The sequence below is a fragment of the Motacilla alba genome, chromosome 2 (assembly GCF_015832195.1).
Source record: "Motacilla alba alba isolate MOTALB_02 chromosome 2, Motacilla_alba_V1.0_pri, whole genome shotgun sequence".
NCBI lineage: Eukaryota > Metazoa > Chordata > Aves > Passeriformes > Motacillidae > Motacilla > Motacilla alba.
The window spans coordinates 44,080,367-44,098,765 of NC_052017.1; the positions used below are offsets into that span (position 1 = coordinate 44,080,367).

The 18,399-nt window shown below is 39.3% G+C and overlaps 1 protein-coding gene across 8 annotated transcripts in view; it reads left to right on the forward strand.

The window, feature by feature from the left end:
• Nucleotides 1-18,399, forward strand: part of LOC119698119 (myosin VIIA and Rab interacting protein) — a 206,314-nt gene that overhangs the window by 83,355 nt on the left and 104,560 nt on the right. For all 8 annotated transcript variants that reach the window (XM_038129701.1, XM_038129694.1, XM_038129699.1 and 5 more), the window contains exon 3: nt 9,579-9,800. In XM_038129701.1, coding sequence (XP_037985629.1) covers nt 9,579-9,800 — 222 coding nt within the window. The remainder of the gene's footprint in view (nt 1-9,578; nt 9,801-18,399) is intronic.

Here is an 18,399-nt window from a genome sequence, read left to right on the forward strand (position 1 = left end):
TACATGGAAATTGCAAATAATTTCTGTAGTTAAGAAGATAATTGTTTATATGCTTAAATTTGGAAAAATATCAAGCTGCTGGTTTTGACTCATACTGACTGTTTGGAATTGGAGGGCTTGCAGTCTTAAAGCTACTTGAATTGCAGTCTATGTGGAATATCAAAGAACAGTGCTAAACTGTGTGTTAGGAGCATGGGCAGTATGAAGAGGAGTTGGACTGGAGAAGGGGGCTTTAGCAGCTGTGTTATGCAGACTTATTGAAAATACAGTGTTGAGTGCTACAGTTGCAAGGAATTCGCTCTGAGGCCAAGTTAATGGGAACATCATGGTGTGATCCTAGGATTTCACAGGAGTCTCACCTGAAACAAGACCATGGATGGCCTAGAGCATTTGTTAATGCCTTCTGCTCTCTTCTTGTGCTATGCTGGGGCTTCAGTGGTTGTTGCAGAAAGTGGTCAAATACTCAGTGGATGTTGGCGTGGGAGGATGTGTGCTGATTTGTGTACTGCATTCCCCATGGAGGACTGTGGAGGACAGGGCTTTCCAATGTTCCCATCCCACCAGAAAGCCCTTGAGTAGGCAGCCTCACTCATCCTGTCTGTACACAAACCAAGATGAACATCTTTGGGCCGTTCTTTCTAACAACACACTCACAGTTGTCTGGCACTGACTCGTCAGGCTGTGAGACCCAGTTCCTTAGCGAGTTCTGCTGTTTGCTCTGCTGCCTGCTCTTGTTTATTCTGCTGTGTGATATGTGGGGAAGGGTCAAGTAACAACAGCAATTCTAGAACAAATCTTTCCATGCCTGCATTGCTACAAGTCCAGCTAGGAAGAAGGAAGAACGACTCATAGTGAATACTTCAGGGATTTTCAGAGCCTGTGTCTCAGTTACTCTCCTGCTGTACACTAACCAGGCAGTGAATTGTGCTTTATGAGGTCAAGGCAGATGGCACTGTGAAAGGAGTACTGAGAGAACTGTCTAATGTAGGAGGACTGTTTCTGTTATTAAAGGAAGTTTTTCAAGTTAATATGGGCATAAAATTGGATTCCCAAGAAAAGTAGACTCACAGATGCCACCAGTGATGCAAAGAATGTATTGCATGTAACTATGATGGAAGAGTATGTACATTTAAAAAAAATATTTTCACTAAATAGTTTTAGGTTTTTTGAATTGAAAAATGCTTTCTTTTAAAGAATGCTTGTCTGTATTTATCATTCTCTAGGAATGAACCTGTACTGAAAGTCAGGACCTGATAGGAAAAAGGTCTCCAGGGAGAGGTACCAGACAGGCAGTGAAAAATGCACTTCAAGGAGAGCAAAATGACACTTGTTGAGAGGAAATGAGATAAAGGGAAATATGGAATATTTGTGTAACTAAAAATCACTCCCAAATGTGGGAAAGAAAAAAACAGGAAAGCCATATAAGAAAGGTGGTAAAGCTAATGATGTTTTGCTAGGTTGTTCGGAAGTTTGATAGGGTAGCACAACATAAAGTATTACGTGTTTGTAATCTAATAAGAAAGTGCCCCAAAATGCTATTGTAAATAATAATTTAAGCTTACCATTTTGTAGTCACATTGTAGGGCTCTGGCATATACTGATGAAATTATTAAAAAATCACTCAGATTGTAGTGGTTAGTGATTCAATATGGACATAATAGGGAAAAAAAGGGGAAAACTTTCAGCTTATCTTCACTTGCAGTTGATGTCAAGTGTGGATACACACCTTTTGATAATTCTGAGTCAAACCCAGGATTTAACCAGAAGGTCCTGTAGGATTTAACATGCAGCAAAAGTGCTTGTTCCTGATACTGACACATTATTTCAACTCAGACTACCCTACCTTACTGCAGGCTGAGCTGTACCTGAGGTAGGACAGCAGATGAGAAAGAAGAGTGAGGAGGGGAAAGTATGTCAAAACCCAGCTTTATTTTCATACGTCCCGTGTAGCAGTAAAAGAATGGGAGGGCAAACGAGTCTGTACTCATGGTGCTGTCTTGAAAAAGATCATTTCAGCTTTCATGTGGAGATTTCCAATGTCCCCAGAGCTCCCCGGAATATCTCCTCTATAATTCAAAATCTACTTCACCCTTGCTGTTCCACTTGCCCAATGAAGATTTCAAAGCCTATCAGTGAAATGTGGTGCACACTCTGTGCTCCTGTGATATCCAACATGACAAAAGAAAACGGGGTTAAGTGCAATGTCCCTTGACAATTTATGGGTTTATGAAGTGAGAAGGAATTTAAAAGAATACCAGTATAGTATTTATTTAATTTATCTACACTGTGACATGTCAGTCAGTTCCATGATGATAGACACTGAGTGACAGTGCTTGTGCTGGCAAAAGAAAAGGAAACTAATAGCCATTAGCACAGTGTCAAAGTAATACAGCAGCACTCACTCATTTTGTGAAAGCTGAAGCTTTGCCTCAGCATGAAATTGTTAATGGATTAGGACAGAACCTGGTATGACATACTAGGTTCTGGTCTGGGGCAAGTGCACCACAGTTTATCTTGGTGCTGACTCTTTCTCTCTAGCAAACTCAGTGCCTGATCTGTGTTTTTTGACAAGGGTAAGTGTTGAGTATGTTGGCGTTTTTCTGATTCTGTCAGCAGTCTAATTGGTTCAGCTGTGCTTAGCACAAAACTTCAATAGGTTAGTCTTCACAACATTTATTTTATGTCACCTAGTAAGAAATATGAAGTTGTCAATGCAATTTTTTTCCCAGTGAAAGAAATGTTTGCAAATCTTAAAAAAAAAACCAACAAAAACCCCCCCCCCAAAAAAAACCCCAAACAAACCTAAAAACATCAACAGTCTTTCCACTGTGATGGATTTCTTTATTTTTAGAAAGAGATTGTCCCCAGATCACAGCATAGCATATATGCAGCATCATCACTGTTTGCTCCTACTTTTGAAGAGTGAAGGAAAGAAAAATATAAAAAGTGAGATTTGATAGGAATACACATTAACATTATAGAAATTAAAAGCTGAAGAGGGGGGAAAAAACCTCAAGAGATGATGTTTTAAATAAAAGAACACAACCACAGTTAGAGTAATTAGACTGTGAAATATTAATCTTCCTGATTTTTGTACAAGTGACTTACTCATAACTATTTATGAGTTTCTTAGCACTCGACTCCCCCTATCTCCCCCCGAAGACTTTGTGTTTTGATTTTTTGCTTTAGGATGTTGTTACTTCCATCACACCTCCCCCTTTCCCCCCCATTTATGGTACACTCCCTGCTGTCTAATCCTTCCGAAAAATGTCAGCTACTGCTGCTGGACTGATATCCCTCTGAACAGATTAAAGTGATGTGTGTTCCTCCAAGGCTCCCCAAATGCAAGTGGTGTGCTTGCATGTGTGCTAAGCATGACTTTTTGATAGTACTGGCAATGTGTAGAGCACTATTTCATGTACTAAGTGTTAAATACAGCACAAGGCACAATTGTGATAGTGTTGATAAGAACTTAGGAAAAAAAAGTCCTTGATTATAAGATAATTAATTAACTTTGCATTTGCTGTAGTACTATCCTGTGCTCCACTTTTTCAGAGAGCAATTAGAGTTTCACTAGGGGAAATTTAGCAAAGACATAAAAGAAACAAAAGGGGTAGTGTTGTAGTACTGTCTGGAAGTTTTCTAGATGCCTGTCTTGTGGAGAATAAACTACTTTGGAAGAAGAGGCAGCAAAAAGAAATTAGCACTGAACCCTGAGAGACTAAATAATGATGGAGGTATATGCCTACTGGGAGAATTTGGTTCTTACTGTGTACTGCAGGTGGAAAAGGTGTATAACCCTGTCAGCATAGAGCTTCACCCCTATTTGCACCATTCCACAGTTTGAGACACAAGAAACATGGAATGGATAGAACACTGAGCAGCTCCATGACAATTTTGGCTTGTTCTCTCAGATCCCTGCCCAGGAGTCAGGCTTATAAAACTTCCACTGGGTGTTTTTCCTAAATGTAGCAGCATTTTACTAACCTGCTTGGTGCATTTCTGATGGTTTGGGAGACTGGGTGAAGAAGAGAGGAAGTAAGGGCTGAGGTGGGAACTACTTGTAGTTATCACAATCTAGGACCTTGAACATCAAATTGAAATCGTGAATGGGAGAGAAATTCCAGTCACATTCAGCCTGTGGCTCCTTCTCATTGTACTGGTAATCAAGGAGTAAGAAACTGTCATGTTCTTCATAGATTAAAAGATCTTTACTCCAGCTCTGGCATCTGGTGCACATCTGGCAGGTTTAAGGAGAGTGGAGATGGGAACACTGTGTACACTTAGCCACTTAATATGAAAATCCCTTTATCCTCCAGCATTGTAGATTAGAGGGTATTGGTAAAACCTTTATTTTTTAGGTGATCTTTGTAGCCCAAGAAAACTCTAGCCCAGTACACCATATTTGGATTGACTGTGGGAGTGGAAAAACATGAGATGCAGTAGTAAAAGTGGTCTCTCTGAAAGACTGGAAGCAGAGACATCAGCACTTGTTCATCTGCTCCCCAGAATATGCAGAAATCCAGATTTTTTGATAAGCAAAAGGCCTCAATAGTTTGTTACGTGTAGATGAGTATTAAGGATGCCTGAACAGGAAAGTGTCTGTAGGCATTTTCTTCTGTGGTGGGAAACAGCATTTTAGCAGTTGTCAAACCAAGACTGAAACAAGTTTTAAGACAAATTAGTGATCATCATGCACTGCTCTGAATCCACTCTGCAAAGTGAGATAGTGCAAACAAGTGCAGAAAAAAGAGACAACCAGTTACCCAGCTGAGCAGAACACTGTTCTCCTAAGAAAAGCACTTTGCAGTGTCGGCTGTGTGTTAATTTGTCTTTGAAGTAAAAAAAGCTCTAAGGCCAATGGATAAACTATGGCTTAGTCTGTGAAATAGGTGTAATTTGAATTAAGAGGACAGGAAAGAGACAAAAAGAAACCCTCATCTGTAGTACTGAAGGAAAAAGTTTCTACCTATCTTTGGTAACTTGTGAAAGCACTGCTCCTCTGTTCATCAGTGGGGAGAGAGGTGAATCTAGGAACATTGTCCTTCCATTTTCCTCTTTGCCTGTGCAGGCAACTAGAATAGATTTAGCCTTTACTCTACTGGGGAAGATAAGAGGTGTTTAAATAGCAGGAAAAATTGTATTTATCCATCACTTAAGAAGGCAGCAGAGCAAATGGGAACCAGTCCAGCTGGACTTTGCCTTTAAACTGCCAGGTTTAAACTCCTGAAATGGAGACTGGTGTGAGACAAGAGTAAGATGGTACAGCCCAATAACTGGGCTCAGAGAAGCCCTTAGAGAAGAGCAGAGAGCTGCATTTTGGAGAGCCTGAGAGACAGACTTGGTTATACAGACTCTGTCTTGGAGTTCAAGCCAGCTATCAGGTTTTCACCAGGAACTATTCTCTTTTTAAAATGAAAAAACGGGGGGGATTTTTTAGGTTTTGTTGTAATAGAATTGGCAGTTTTATGGACTCCTTTCCATTGCTGCACCCAGAGGTTTAGAAATTTATTAGAGGAGAAGGCATTGTTCAGGCAAACATTGAAGAACTATGTTTAAACCTGCCCAACACTAGGAAGAAATTAACCATACCAATGGAAGCTACTTAATTTATATTTTAAAAAGTTACCAAAACATAGTGGGTGGTGAGGGGAAGACATCTATTCACCCTCAAAATATAATAGAAGAGCCTACATCCAAAACAGTCTGGAAAGTGATGGAAAGTGTTCCTAATATGACTGACTGTGGGAATTACATTCCAGGCATCTATCACCCAGAACACTGACTGAAATTAATTACTTTTTTTTTTTTTTAACACAAACTGTGTAAATTCATTGATTAAAGCTTCTAGAAAAGTCTAATATTCCTCTGTATATTTTTGAACTTATTTGGAACTTGGAACTCATAAAGTGTTCTTTGACAGAATTGGTTTTGGTGATAGACATGTTGGATATCTATTGAGTATTTTTTGCTTCTTTTGTACTTGTAAGCAATTGGTGAAATGCAACCACTCAAGAAAGAAAATGAAACCCAATCTGAGATTCATTCACACAGCAGGAGTTCTCTTCTCCACAGGTGCCTATTACTATGTTACACATAACCATAATAGCTGAGCCCCATCAGTTGTGACTTCCAAATAAATTCTGTCATTTGTCGTTCCCACTGTTCTGTGCTTACCCCAACAGGGATGTTTTTTGTGCAGTTGTATTTTGTTGCTTGTTTTATTTGCACTCATATTCTGTGTATACACCTCTGAATACATTACGTTCCCTCCTTAGGGAAGTAAGCACACATGAATGCAGATTCAGAGAGGGAGAGGCATTCTCCCTCTTATTCTCTGTCTCATCCCCTTCAGCTGCGTTTTGTTGGGGGAAACAGTGTTGCATAGTGAGGAAGGGGCAATGTTTGCAATGACAGTTGATTCGACCTTGTTAGAAATAGCTCCTGCGCCGGTGACTGTCGCCTTTTTGGAAGCGAGTTTCACTTTGTGAGACAATCAGTTGTTGATGACTGCTGCCCTTTCCTTAGAACATTCTTACAATCTTCTTGCACCAAGCAATTTGAACATCCTGAAAGTAAAGCCTGAGATTTTCACATTTGGGACACCTTGAGTTTGTACCTCCTGAATTTCAGTGCAACAAACTTTCTCATGTATTAACATTGACACTGGCATTAATCATCCCACCTGGGGGGATCATCCAGCTGGAGTTAGGTCCAAGTAACGTTTTCTCCATATTGCTGAGAGTGTATCAGTGCCTACTTTTCACTTCAGCTAATTTTCCTCAAACTAGGCAGTTTGAATTGCCCACCAGAGTTATACAGCACTTCGCTTTCATATGAAACCCAGGTTTTGCTTCCAAGGAAAGAGTGCCTTTTGGCTTCAAATGACAAGTCCGGTTGACAGCCCCTTTTGCCATTTGACTCCTTATACAATAGCCTTTGGCAGGGCAGTGCGCAAGAGCCTTAATTTGTTACAGCTGTCAGAGAAATGCGCATTGCTTTCTTTTCTGTTCTGCCTGCTTTCCTGTGGAAATGAGTTTTTTTTCTGTCATGCTCTCTCTCTGACAGGCTGTCCAACTCTATCCTATTTACGTTTTTAATCCATTGGCCAATTTTAGTCCTATTTAGCACTGAGGCAGATGCCTTAATGATATTGAGTTCTACCACTGTAATGAATACTAGCAGCCAGATAGAGGAGAGACATGTAATTAATGCCTATTCTGATGAAAAGATTTCAGTGTGAGCTTAGCTTTTTCTAGGTATCAGGCTTTATTAGCTCTGTTGTGAACAAAACTGCCTGGGTTTATATTGTAAGCATTATTGTAGCACTTTAATTGGTGGCTTTGCCTCTGTGGTTTATCTTGCTATCATGCATCAGAGTCCTAATGAGGGTTCAAAATGCCACTGAGCATGACAATGTTGAATGTGTGGGCTGATACTACCAAGCATCAGTATTACTAATTCTGGGAGATATCAGAACTCCGTTAGGACAAAAATCCTTTCTTTAATCAGTCCGCCTGACCCTGACTCCTTAGCTGTTCTTGTTTTATGGGAGGGCCAGCATCTGCTGCCTGGGGTCACTATCCTGAAGCAAAGATTGCAGCATCTTGGGCTACCAAACACTTTTCCATGCCAGAAATCCTCCTTGACTCATACAGCCCTCACCTTTACCAGCTTTTGTCCTGGAACCTGAGGTTCCGGCCTGACCCTCAGTGCAGAAACAGTGCTGAGTCTTGTCCCATTGCTGCAGAGCAGCATGCCTGCTGTGGATGGAGGAGCAATGTGAAGACAGTTCACTTCCTCCCTTCTTCCACTAGAAAGATTTTCCATGTAGTACCATGGCAGGAGGGAGTAATGGAGATTAAGACAAACTAGTCTAGCCATCCCATGGAGTCTCTGGGATAGTTCCATCAGTTTACCCGAGGAAGCCAGTTTGATGTGCATAATTCAGACATTTTCTCTCTTACATAATAATATCTTACCTTTTGCATCTTGCACATTCTGTAAAAATGTGGCAGAACAAGCATGTTTTGCCATCTGGACAGAAAAAAATCATAGATTATTTACTTGAAATTGTGAAGAGTATCTGTTTGAGCACCTAGTCTAATTAGTCAAAACCTTGTACAGAGTTCAAGCAGCAAAAACACACATTGTTTCTAAATTTTAAATTTATTAAAAGACATATATTGGAAATATGCTTAAATGGGTTGTATGTGCAAGTTCAAAAATTATGTGGTTTAGATCACTTCTTTACTTGTCTTTTAGATTTGAGGTTTAGAATTGACCTGTCAGATTTTCATAAAACAGGCTGATTTTATTTTGAGTTATGAATCTGAGGCAGAAGTGGCAAATAAGGTGAAATATAGCCCAATAATGTGATTCTTTTTAAAATTCCAAGCTTGGCTCACAATGATGTTCATAGATGATCTTGGTTGAGTTCCTGAATAAGTATGCAATAAGTGTATTTTTTTATTCGTGTAGCAAGATATTTAAACATTAATTTAAGTGTAAGTCAGCATGTCATGAATAAATACACTTGCAGCTTAGTCTGCTTTGTGGTACCTCTAAATTTTATTTAGACTTTTGTGTTACTCTAGTCTTATAAGTGGTTTTTATCGGCAATTTGAAATAGTAAGGTAGTCACCACTAATTATGAGAAGTAGGGAGAATGAATATAAGTATGTGCATGCTGTCATGCTGTGTTAAAAGCTTTTATTTTACTTGTTTTTCATTCATTCTTACTTTTTCTTCTCATATGGTATATCCTAGTTGTGCATGCCAGAAAATGTGTGATCAGTTTGCAGACCTGTTTACCTTCACAACTCTTCCTTCTGCATGCTTTTTTATTACTCCTGTCATGGAATATAGTGCCTAATTTGTAAATATCAAAAGCACTGTAAAATGGGAGATGCAATTTACTTAATACCATGCATACATGATTTATGTCAGTTTTTTAAATAAATGAACTCTTCTGCTAGAATACAGGAAACTTTATGCAGAGTGCCTGCAAACACTTTCACAGTTAGCAGTCATCTTAATATTGGTCCTAAGTAGTAGAGCACCCAAATCTCTCTGAAATGAAGGATATCATTAAAGTTGTTGGACAAATTGGAGCTATTATGAATAATATGACCCCATCAGACAGAACACAACAAACTTTTTGTTTTCAAAACTATTGGTCAGAAGGATTTTTTTATTACTGTGCACCAATCTTCTTTGATTTGTAAAGAGTTCTGAGCATAGCCCTGAATTTTCACATGGTCTCTATAGCATAGCACAGCTGGAGTGCCTAAAGCAGCAACCTGGTTTTCCTTTGGGTTGTCTCTCTGGAACTGAGTAAATTTGACTTTTGTCCCTAATGTGACTCAGGGAGAGAGTTTAAGTGGGTTGGCCATGGATGGCTTAAGGGAACATAGGAATTTTTGCTTTCCAATTCTAAATTTAGAATATACATTTCTCATATTCATTTCACATCTGCAGAAGTTATTTGAAGAGTATAATATGAATATGTGGAAAGAGGATGAAGATTTCCCATTGAAATTTTGCTTATGTTTTTGTTCTTTACCTTTTCATTCCAGTGAAATGAAGCAGAAGTTGGATGAAGAGGGTAACAAGTGCAGCATCCTTTCCAAGCAGCAGAAGTTTAATGAGCACTGCTGCATTCGCTGCTGTTCCCCTTTCACATTTCTTATCAACAGCAAGCGACAGTGCCAAGACTGCAAGTACAACATCTGCAAGAGCTGCAGCACTTACCAGAAGAAGGAGAAGGCTTGGATTTGCAGTGTCTGTCAGCAAGCAAGGTAAAAGCCTGTTGTTCAGCAACTTGTAGAAGGCAGCTGTGGCCTGACCTGAGCTTTTCCTTGTATTTGTCAGTAGTTAACACTGGTGAGATAGGACATGAAGTACCTGTTTATGTAGAGATTGATTTAGTCCTGACGTGCCTGGTTTTTGTAGAGGTTAATTTGTTCTGAGAGTGTTTGGTTACCTGTTGCATTTTCCAGGCTCGTTTAGCTGGACTGATGTATCAGCAAGAAGTAACTGGGCATAGCTGGTGCAGGACTGGGATGTCCTGAAACACCTGGGTTACTAATGGAACCTGAGCACAGATGGTGGTAAGACAGTTAATAGTTTGGCAGCTGATCCCCTTGATGGATCAGAAATGGAAAGAAGAATATTTGTGAATACATCATCCAGCTGTGACTGTGTTTAAGAGTGCTTTTCTAAATACCAGCTTATTGGTGGGGATGCCTTGAGCTCTGGCAGGTATCCAAAGAAAATAGTGGTGCAACCTGTTGTAATTCATAACATCTATTAAAGAATATGCTGCCGGGCTTCTATTTGCAGAGAGTATCAGGGATTTACCATCTCACCCTTCTGACGGTAACAGAGCCCCAACATTTAAAGATTGCACCAGAAAAACAAAGCAAAACACTTAACATCAACAGAGGGGTCATTCCTTGGATGTGACTGTGATAGTCCTTGTCTCCGAGTTCCAAAAGCAGCTGTAGCTGTGGTGACATAGTTCTGACCAACACCCTTTAACTCAGACAAGAAGGGTGAATGAAGTAACTCAGTACGTTATGGTTTAATTTTGATGAGTGGTGACTAAAGCAGCTGAGCATATGTGACAAGAATGGCTGTTTATTCAGTCTCTTTAGTGGAGAATGCAGGATGAAGACAAGAGACAAGTCCCTTTGCAATACTTTATGATACTCATGTGCTCACCAAAGCCGCACTATTCCCTCTTGTTTCCCATTAACACCCACTTGAAATCATGGAATCATTAGGTTGGAAGAGACCTTCAAGAGCATTGAGTCCAGCCCATGCCCTAACACCTCAACTAAACCATGGCACCAATCTTTTTGTAAACACATCTAGGAATGATGACTCCACCATCTTCCTGGGCAGACAATTCCAGTACTTTATCACACTTTTCGTAAAAAACTTTTTCCTACTATCCAGCTATATTTCCTTTGGCAGAGCTTAAGGCTGTGTCCTCTCGTTCTGTCAGTTGCTACCTGGAGAAACAGACCAAACCCCACCTGACTACATCCACCTTTCAGAGAGTTGTAGAGAGTGATAAGGTCACCTCTGAGTCTCCTTCTCTCCAGGCTGAACAACCCCAGTTTCCTCAGCCATTCCTCACAGACCTTGCGTTCCAAGCCCCTCACCAGCCTTGTTCCCGTCCTCTGGACACACTCAAGCATCTCAATATCCTTCCTAAACTGAGGGGCCCAGAACTGGACACAGCACTCAAGGTGCAGCCTCACCAGTGCCAAGTACAGGGGAAGGATGACCTCCCTGCTTCTGCTGGCCTCTCTATTCCTGATACAGGCCAGGATGCTATAAGCTTTCCTGCAAGATCTGTGAATTAAGTTTGTGCCCTTTGACACAGGTCCTTAAAATCATAGAGACCCCAGACAATGCCAATTTCCAAACATCAGTCTTCGAAGGTGAAGGTGGTTGTGTTCTTTGGGGCACCTGATCCTTCTCTGCTTTTTACCCTGGAAAACCTACAGAAACCCCCTTTTCCCTGGTGAGGAGGCAGATGAATGACAGGAGAATCTTTTCCAGCCACACAGAGAGCCAGTGCTTGTTTCTGCATTAGCCATTCAACCTTGTCATATTACACGTCTTAATTCCATTTATCCTGCATTCATCCATACAGGCAGCAGCACAGCAGCCAGGTTTGTGGATGCTGATGAACTGCACTTAAAATACCTTTTGCTGACTCCACAGAAAATGTCTCAGAAGAATTTAATTTCAGAAGAAAAATCTATAGCTATATCATAAAAATGCTTTTTCTGACCCTTGAAGCCAGGGCTTTGCCTGTAACTCAGTTATAAACATTTTCTTTATTTATGAGACCTGAGACACAGCTTGAGTTATTTTTCAGTGAATAAATTAACTAACACTGTTGCGAATCATTTTATATTCTGGTTTTTTGGACTGTGCTACTTACAAATCCCTGTAGCTAGATCAGGGGCTAGTATTACTCAGAGACTGCTGATGTATTTTGATTTGGTGGGGGCTTCTTTTTGTTTTTGGGGGGTGGTATAACTTTTTGGGGTTTAACTCTCGGTCAGTATTTCTTCCAGGGTAAAGCACAACAGTCTTTTTGAGTTCTTCTCATCTTCTCAGTGACTTACTCCTCAGGTGGACTGTGTTCTCCTGCCTCTCCCCAGCTCCTCTGCTTGTGTCTTTTATTTTTAGGTTTGATAAGGCAGCACAGGTAGTGGAGGTGGTTCTTGGTTTAGCTGTTATTTGCCTGCACATCATACTGTACAATAGAAAGTGAGCCCAAGTGGGATAAAAATATCTGAAGACCTTTTTCTACACTCAAGAAAACTGACATGGTGAGTTAGTCTTTCAAGGCTTGACCCCAGTAGAGGTACCTGTTCTATTGATCTTCATTTTTCAAGGCAGACATCTACATTAGCATTGAGCAGAGAGCAAAAATTCAGGTCACCATTTGAAACATAGAACATTTGTAGAAAAATAGTCCAAAAAGTTAGTCTCTGCTTCTTCTAAAAGCAGAAAACTCATCAATAAGGTGGTGAAAACTTTGGTGCTTGAATTCCTTTAAAGCACATCTTCTGTTGCCATGCATCTTTTAAAAGTTAGAAAGTCGGCTTGGTATGGAATCTCAGGCTCAAAAATGTCTTTAGAGCAATGTCTGAATTAATCTTGTGAAGAACAGGAGAACCTTCCTTAAATTTCCCAATTTCTCAGATTTAGCGGACATTCTGCAAATGCTTTTTGATTTAGATTTGTCTTTGAATACTGTTATTAATGTTCTCAGGGGCTTCACCTCTCATGTGCATCTTTTTAGTCTGTAAGTACTCTTTGATAAAATTGTATAATACTAATTTCAAGTTTTTGATTTCTGCGTAGTGCAGTTCTGATTCTTGCGAAGCCTTGCACAATGTCTCCTTGTTAGACACCTGTCAATGTATTTAGGCAGCTTGCTGAGGTCTGTACTTTTTTTAAGTCTTCTTGGCTAAGTAGATTCCAGGCACAGTTTCTTTGCCCTCTGGATTAATGCTTTTGATGCCAGACACAGAAATTCTTTGCTCATTTAGAAGTCATGCTTTCTGTGTTTCTGAGACTACTTTTCCGTTCTCCAAGGAGCCATATCCCAGAACACCCTGCTTGTGTTATTCGGCTTTCCAGTTCAACACTTGTACTGATAAAAATATTTTTTTAAAAAAAGCATAATCCATTAAAATGCATATTTTTGCACATTTTTTTAAATGAATCATGTTTTACTCCTGGGCTGATTGTATGAGTATATAGAGTCCAATCCAAAATAAGGTGTACAAACATCTGGCTGTCCACCTCAGCATTTCATGACTATCATGCATGAATTCCCCTGCATTCTTGGTTCACTTCTTCTGGTCTCACCATCTCTATGTCAAAAGATTTCTGTCTCTGTTGTGAGTGGGAGCATGGGCACCTAATCCTTTCATGCCTTCACATCCATCTGTCCTGTGATTTTCTCACTTGTTCTCAAACCTCTTGCTCAGGTGGTGAGAGTTCATCACTTAGTAGACTCCTGCTTTGCTTTCTTGATCCAGGCCATGGGTGAGGAGAGAGTCTACAGGAAGTCATTATTCTGTTTTATAAGAGCTGGTTTGTTGGTGGTGGTCCTTTCCTAATAACAATTATTAAGAGACAGAGACCCAGACATTGGTCCTTTTCTCCTTTATGTCATTAACTAGTGAAAAGCTTCCTGCAGTCAAAGTAGTGTTTTGGGTGGCTCAAACTAGGTCTCAGAAGTCATCACACTGGTTGCTTGCAGCACAGATTTATTTGAATGTTTAAGAGAACTACTCTTTTTTTTTGGAACTTTGGTTTTTGTACACCCAATATAACTGCTACTTTTAAAAAGAAGAAAGCCAAGGGTATAGCAATTACCTTCATGAGCTCTTCAAGACAGAGTTATTGTTGAATGTTTCTTTTATTTTGAGTTTTTTGGGGTGCCTCATTGAATATAACTGGACTGTAACAATTTTTATCAGTAGCAAATGTAATTGTCTTACTGGAATTTGATAATTAGTTAGACAACTTAGATATGCATTAGGGTTTTTGTTGCACATCAGAGTAAGATTTGAGAAAATGCAATAAGGTCTAGTCTACCTGCAGTACCCAGTACATTTTTCTGCAACTAGCATGTATTGGGAGTAACGCTGAAGTGAAAATGGAGCAATGCTTCTGATAAAATGAAAATTGCAACAGAAAATAAAAGTCTAGACTCACTTGGCAGATCAAACACTCTTCAAATAAAAAGGAGCTTTGCCATCCTCAGAAATAGTCCTAAATAAACCCTTTATATTTTATATGGATTTTTTTGGAGGGCTCTATAAAACAATGTAATGTGTTTTAATATCAGCAGATCAAAGCATGTATTTGTGGAAACATGATAAAGTTGAAGTTAGCCTGCTAAAAGGTACGTCTTTTTTGCTTAGCTGATGCAAGTTTTATTGTAAAACTCTTTACAGTCTCTTCATGAAAAAAAAAAAAAGAAAAAAACCACAAAATTTGAGAAAGCCTTGATACTGTACTTGAGGAAAAGTAGTACTTCTAGCTAATTACTGAACTTTGTATTTGTTTGTCAGTGCATTTGGCTGTAACAAAACCAGTCAGTTTCAGGACTTAGTTGTAGAAAACTAATGAAGATATAATGCTGCTTAGCAATTTTGTTTTGCTTTGAAGCAGGCTCAACCATCTGGTGAAAGGAAGCCGAAATGTATTTTAGGTAGTCTGCCTCAGCCACAGCTTGGAGCTTTGTGTATAGTTTTGTGACAGTTGCTATTTCTGCTCTTTGAGGTCTCTGTCTGACATTAGTGAGAACTTCTACAGAACTTGGAAGCTGTGACATTGTCAAGTCAATGCCAGGAAATGTGTTTTTGCTTCCAAGATCATAGAATTGTATAGGAACGTTCTCTTGCTCTGTGGCATAGCACAGAATATAAAATCTTAGTTCTACCATGGGCATGTTGTCTTCATTTGACCCATATGGGTCTTGCTTTGCTTTTTTGAAAGTTCTCTGAATGATTCCATTTGTATTGTACTTAAGGGATTTACTAATTTTAGGTAAATTGTAGTGAAAATTATTTTTCTCAGCTGTATATATTGTATAGAGCTGTATATATTGTACAGCTGTAACTGTATATATTGTAGAAATTAATGCAATTCCTTCCAAAAATGCATGCTGCTCTATTCAATTTTTTTTTTTCCTCCTTGTCCTGCCACTGTCTCTCTGTTTTGTTTCCTGTTGCTTGACCTCCTTGTCCTTACCACACTTTAGCATCACAGTGGATCATAGACACCATATCCTTTTTCTCACTGTACCTATGAAGCACAAGGACAAGAGGTTTGATTTTGCACAGGGGCCAAGAACAGTCTTTGGTTTATGCAGTTGTTCCCTAACTGGAGGAGGAGAGAGAGAAATGTGCAAACTGGTTGCTTTGACAGGTTGATCTCTGCTGGGTTTTTTGCTATACTGATCTGTCTTAATTATTTTGAAGTATGCACTGTGAAGAATTTAATTTCTGCTAGACAGAATAAAGCTGAACTTGTATAACATACAGCAGACTGCAATGCTGCACTTAGCTTTAAGAAAAGTATCTAAAGATGGAATTGAAGAGGAGAATAGGAAAGAGAGGTGTATTAAAGCAGCCTAAATACAAGGGCTGATTAGGCAATCTTTTCTACCTTTAAGTAGCCTTGGAAATGAACATGTGTCTGAGTGCATGGAGGACTAATCAGTGTTTTAGAAACTCTGGATCCCAGTTTTAGCTGTCAAGTGACCTTGGGGAAACTTCCATGTGTCAGGTTTCCCCCTGTGCAGAATGGATTTGATGACCCTGAGCTCTTGGAGGTTAGTGGTTAGAAAGTTAAATGGTCTGGTTGTAAAGTGCTAAGTATTATTAATGTACTGTTATTAGAGGAGTTTTGCTGCATTCAGCATGCCTAAACCTTTGTGGTTTTCAGTTGCACAGAAAGGTAAATGCTTGGATTCTTCTGGGAAATGAATGAGGGTAGAATATCGTGGCTTTATGTTCAATGTTAATATATAAATGCTTGCCTGTGTTTGGCTTCACCTATCTTCAGCAATTCACGGTAAGAAAGGCTATTAAACATTTTCCCTAGTAGTAATAAATATTACATAAATAGTGTGCAAAAATATTGGGACTGCTAACCTGGGAGGAGCTGGATATGAAAGGATGTAACACAGTTTTCCACATAGTAAGCGTACAAATTATAGGTTGGACTTACTCAGCCTTTCAGTTTTGCAAAACCTGAAGGACTCTCAGTGAGGGTGACAAATTAAAAGATAATTAAAATTGCACGAGATTCTTTAAGTATAGGCACTTAATGTCACATGGGAACATAATGCCTTACAGTAGCTGAGATGGAAAATATAAAGTATCAAGCACAGTTTATGGAAGAACTTCCCTTGTGTCAGTTCTGCAACTGGAACTTCATGTGCTGTTCATCATAAAATGTATGTAATAAAGCAAGAAGCCATGGTGTGGTTAACACTCTAGAGGTACCTCTAAGCAGAGCAGAGTGCCCTTTCACACAGACATATCACTGAATATTTTTTTATTATCACTAATGAAAGATTGCTACCTGGTTTGATGTATGTTTGTTTCAGCATTTGGTGAGTCTTCATGCTTTCTTCTGATGTATTTTTGCAACCACCAAGATTTAACAGTTTGCTGTGGTTAGCAAAGAGGTTTTTTTCTTGGTGAGAAAATTGGAAAACCTCTGGACTTGTAGCCAATGGCAGTGAATGGCTGTAACAAATGTGTCTTTCCTCTAGCTAGTGCAGATTGCAGTATTACTCTCCTAAAATGTTCTTGTGTTGCCAAAGAAGTTCAAGTGAGAATTTAATTTGTCATTTTAAAAAAGATTGACCACATCAAAAACAAGTCACTCTATGTTCTTATTGTTCAGGCCCACCTTTCACATGAAATAGATGCTGAAGCACTCACTGCTTAAGTGTCTCCAATAAGAATCTATGAAATCCTACATTCAAGTGTTCCATCCTGCTTCTGCAACTTGAGGGAAAAGGAAGGTGGAAAAAGCAATTGCCCTGTGTCTGACAAAGACGAGGTTTTACAAACTTGTGTGCTGAATTAAGTGTTTGGGTTTCTTGTACTTTTTTTTGTAGTAGCATTATCTTTTCTACATCTGTTTCTTGTGAAGTCTTCTTTCAGATAAGCCCTGCATGAATCTGGTTGGAGAGTTAATTACTCTTCTTTTATCTTCCTCTCAGCTTTCAAAGTATGACCCTAGATTTGTGGACCATTAAATAAATGGTAATGGTTACCTGTTAGCTGTTCTGGAAGTGTGTTTCATACATTTTCCTTTCTTGCATCCCACCTACATCTTTTGCTAGAGCTGTCCAGGCAAACATCTTGTGCATTTTAGCCCAGGAGCTAACAGACATCTCTTTCATTAATCTTGTTTTCACAAGCAGGATCATGTTAACATAGTGGAAAATCCATCTCTGACCTAAAGCCATCTTTGAGTTTCTACCCTCATTCGTTTCAAGTTGTTTTATCCTTTTTTAATTTTTTTTTTTTGCAGAAACAGCTTCAAAAAATGAAGATTGAATTTTAACATAGTGCCTAAACAAAAATTGCCAAAAACCAGAACCCTTTTGTTTGCAGAAGTTGTGAACCCTTTGGAAGTGATGTTTGATCATAGCAAAAGAAAGCTTTTGTTTTCAGATTAGTATTGGATTTCTAGTGCACTTGGGATTTACTTTGATAAATTGTTTTCATCAGAAAGGTGCTATGGTAAAAATGAAAATTCTTCACAGTAACTGGAAAATAATGAGGGCCAACATAAAAATAATCACACCAAATACGTCTTCCATTCTCCTCATACCCCCACATCCCCCACCAAAATATTTGAAACTTATGTACCTTTCTGGGAATCAGCATGGTGTGGCTTTACAGCTTGACTTTTGTCTCTAGATGTTAGAGGCCAACAGGGAGTTGCTAAGACTCTTTTGAAGGAGTTTTGTTAGTCCCTTTTTTCGAGGGCTGTTCTGTAATGGAGCAGACAGTGCCTTCCTGAATGAACACTTTTGCTTTGGGATGGAATCTTTGTAAGGTAATGAGATGGGTGCAGCTGCTGGATCTATAATACTGCCTGTCCTGATCTTTTTGATTTGAAATTTCATAGCTCTAAAGTTTGCTGTTGTAATTCGGCAAGTGATGTCTCTCTGGACAATGTGTGGGAGTCAGGTGCCCATACTGGTTCATTTTTGTTTCATCTGTGTTTCTGTCCCTTGATGTGAAGATTTGTGGGGTGCTTCTCCAGGCCCCAGACTGAAAGAGCCTTCCTTCTCTTCTTATTAAGGCCCCAAGCGATAATTAA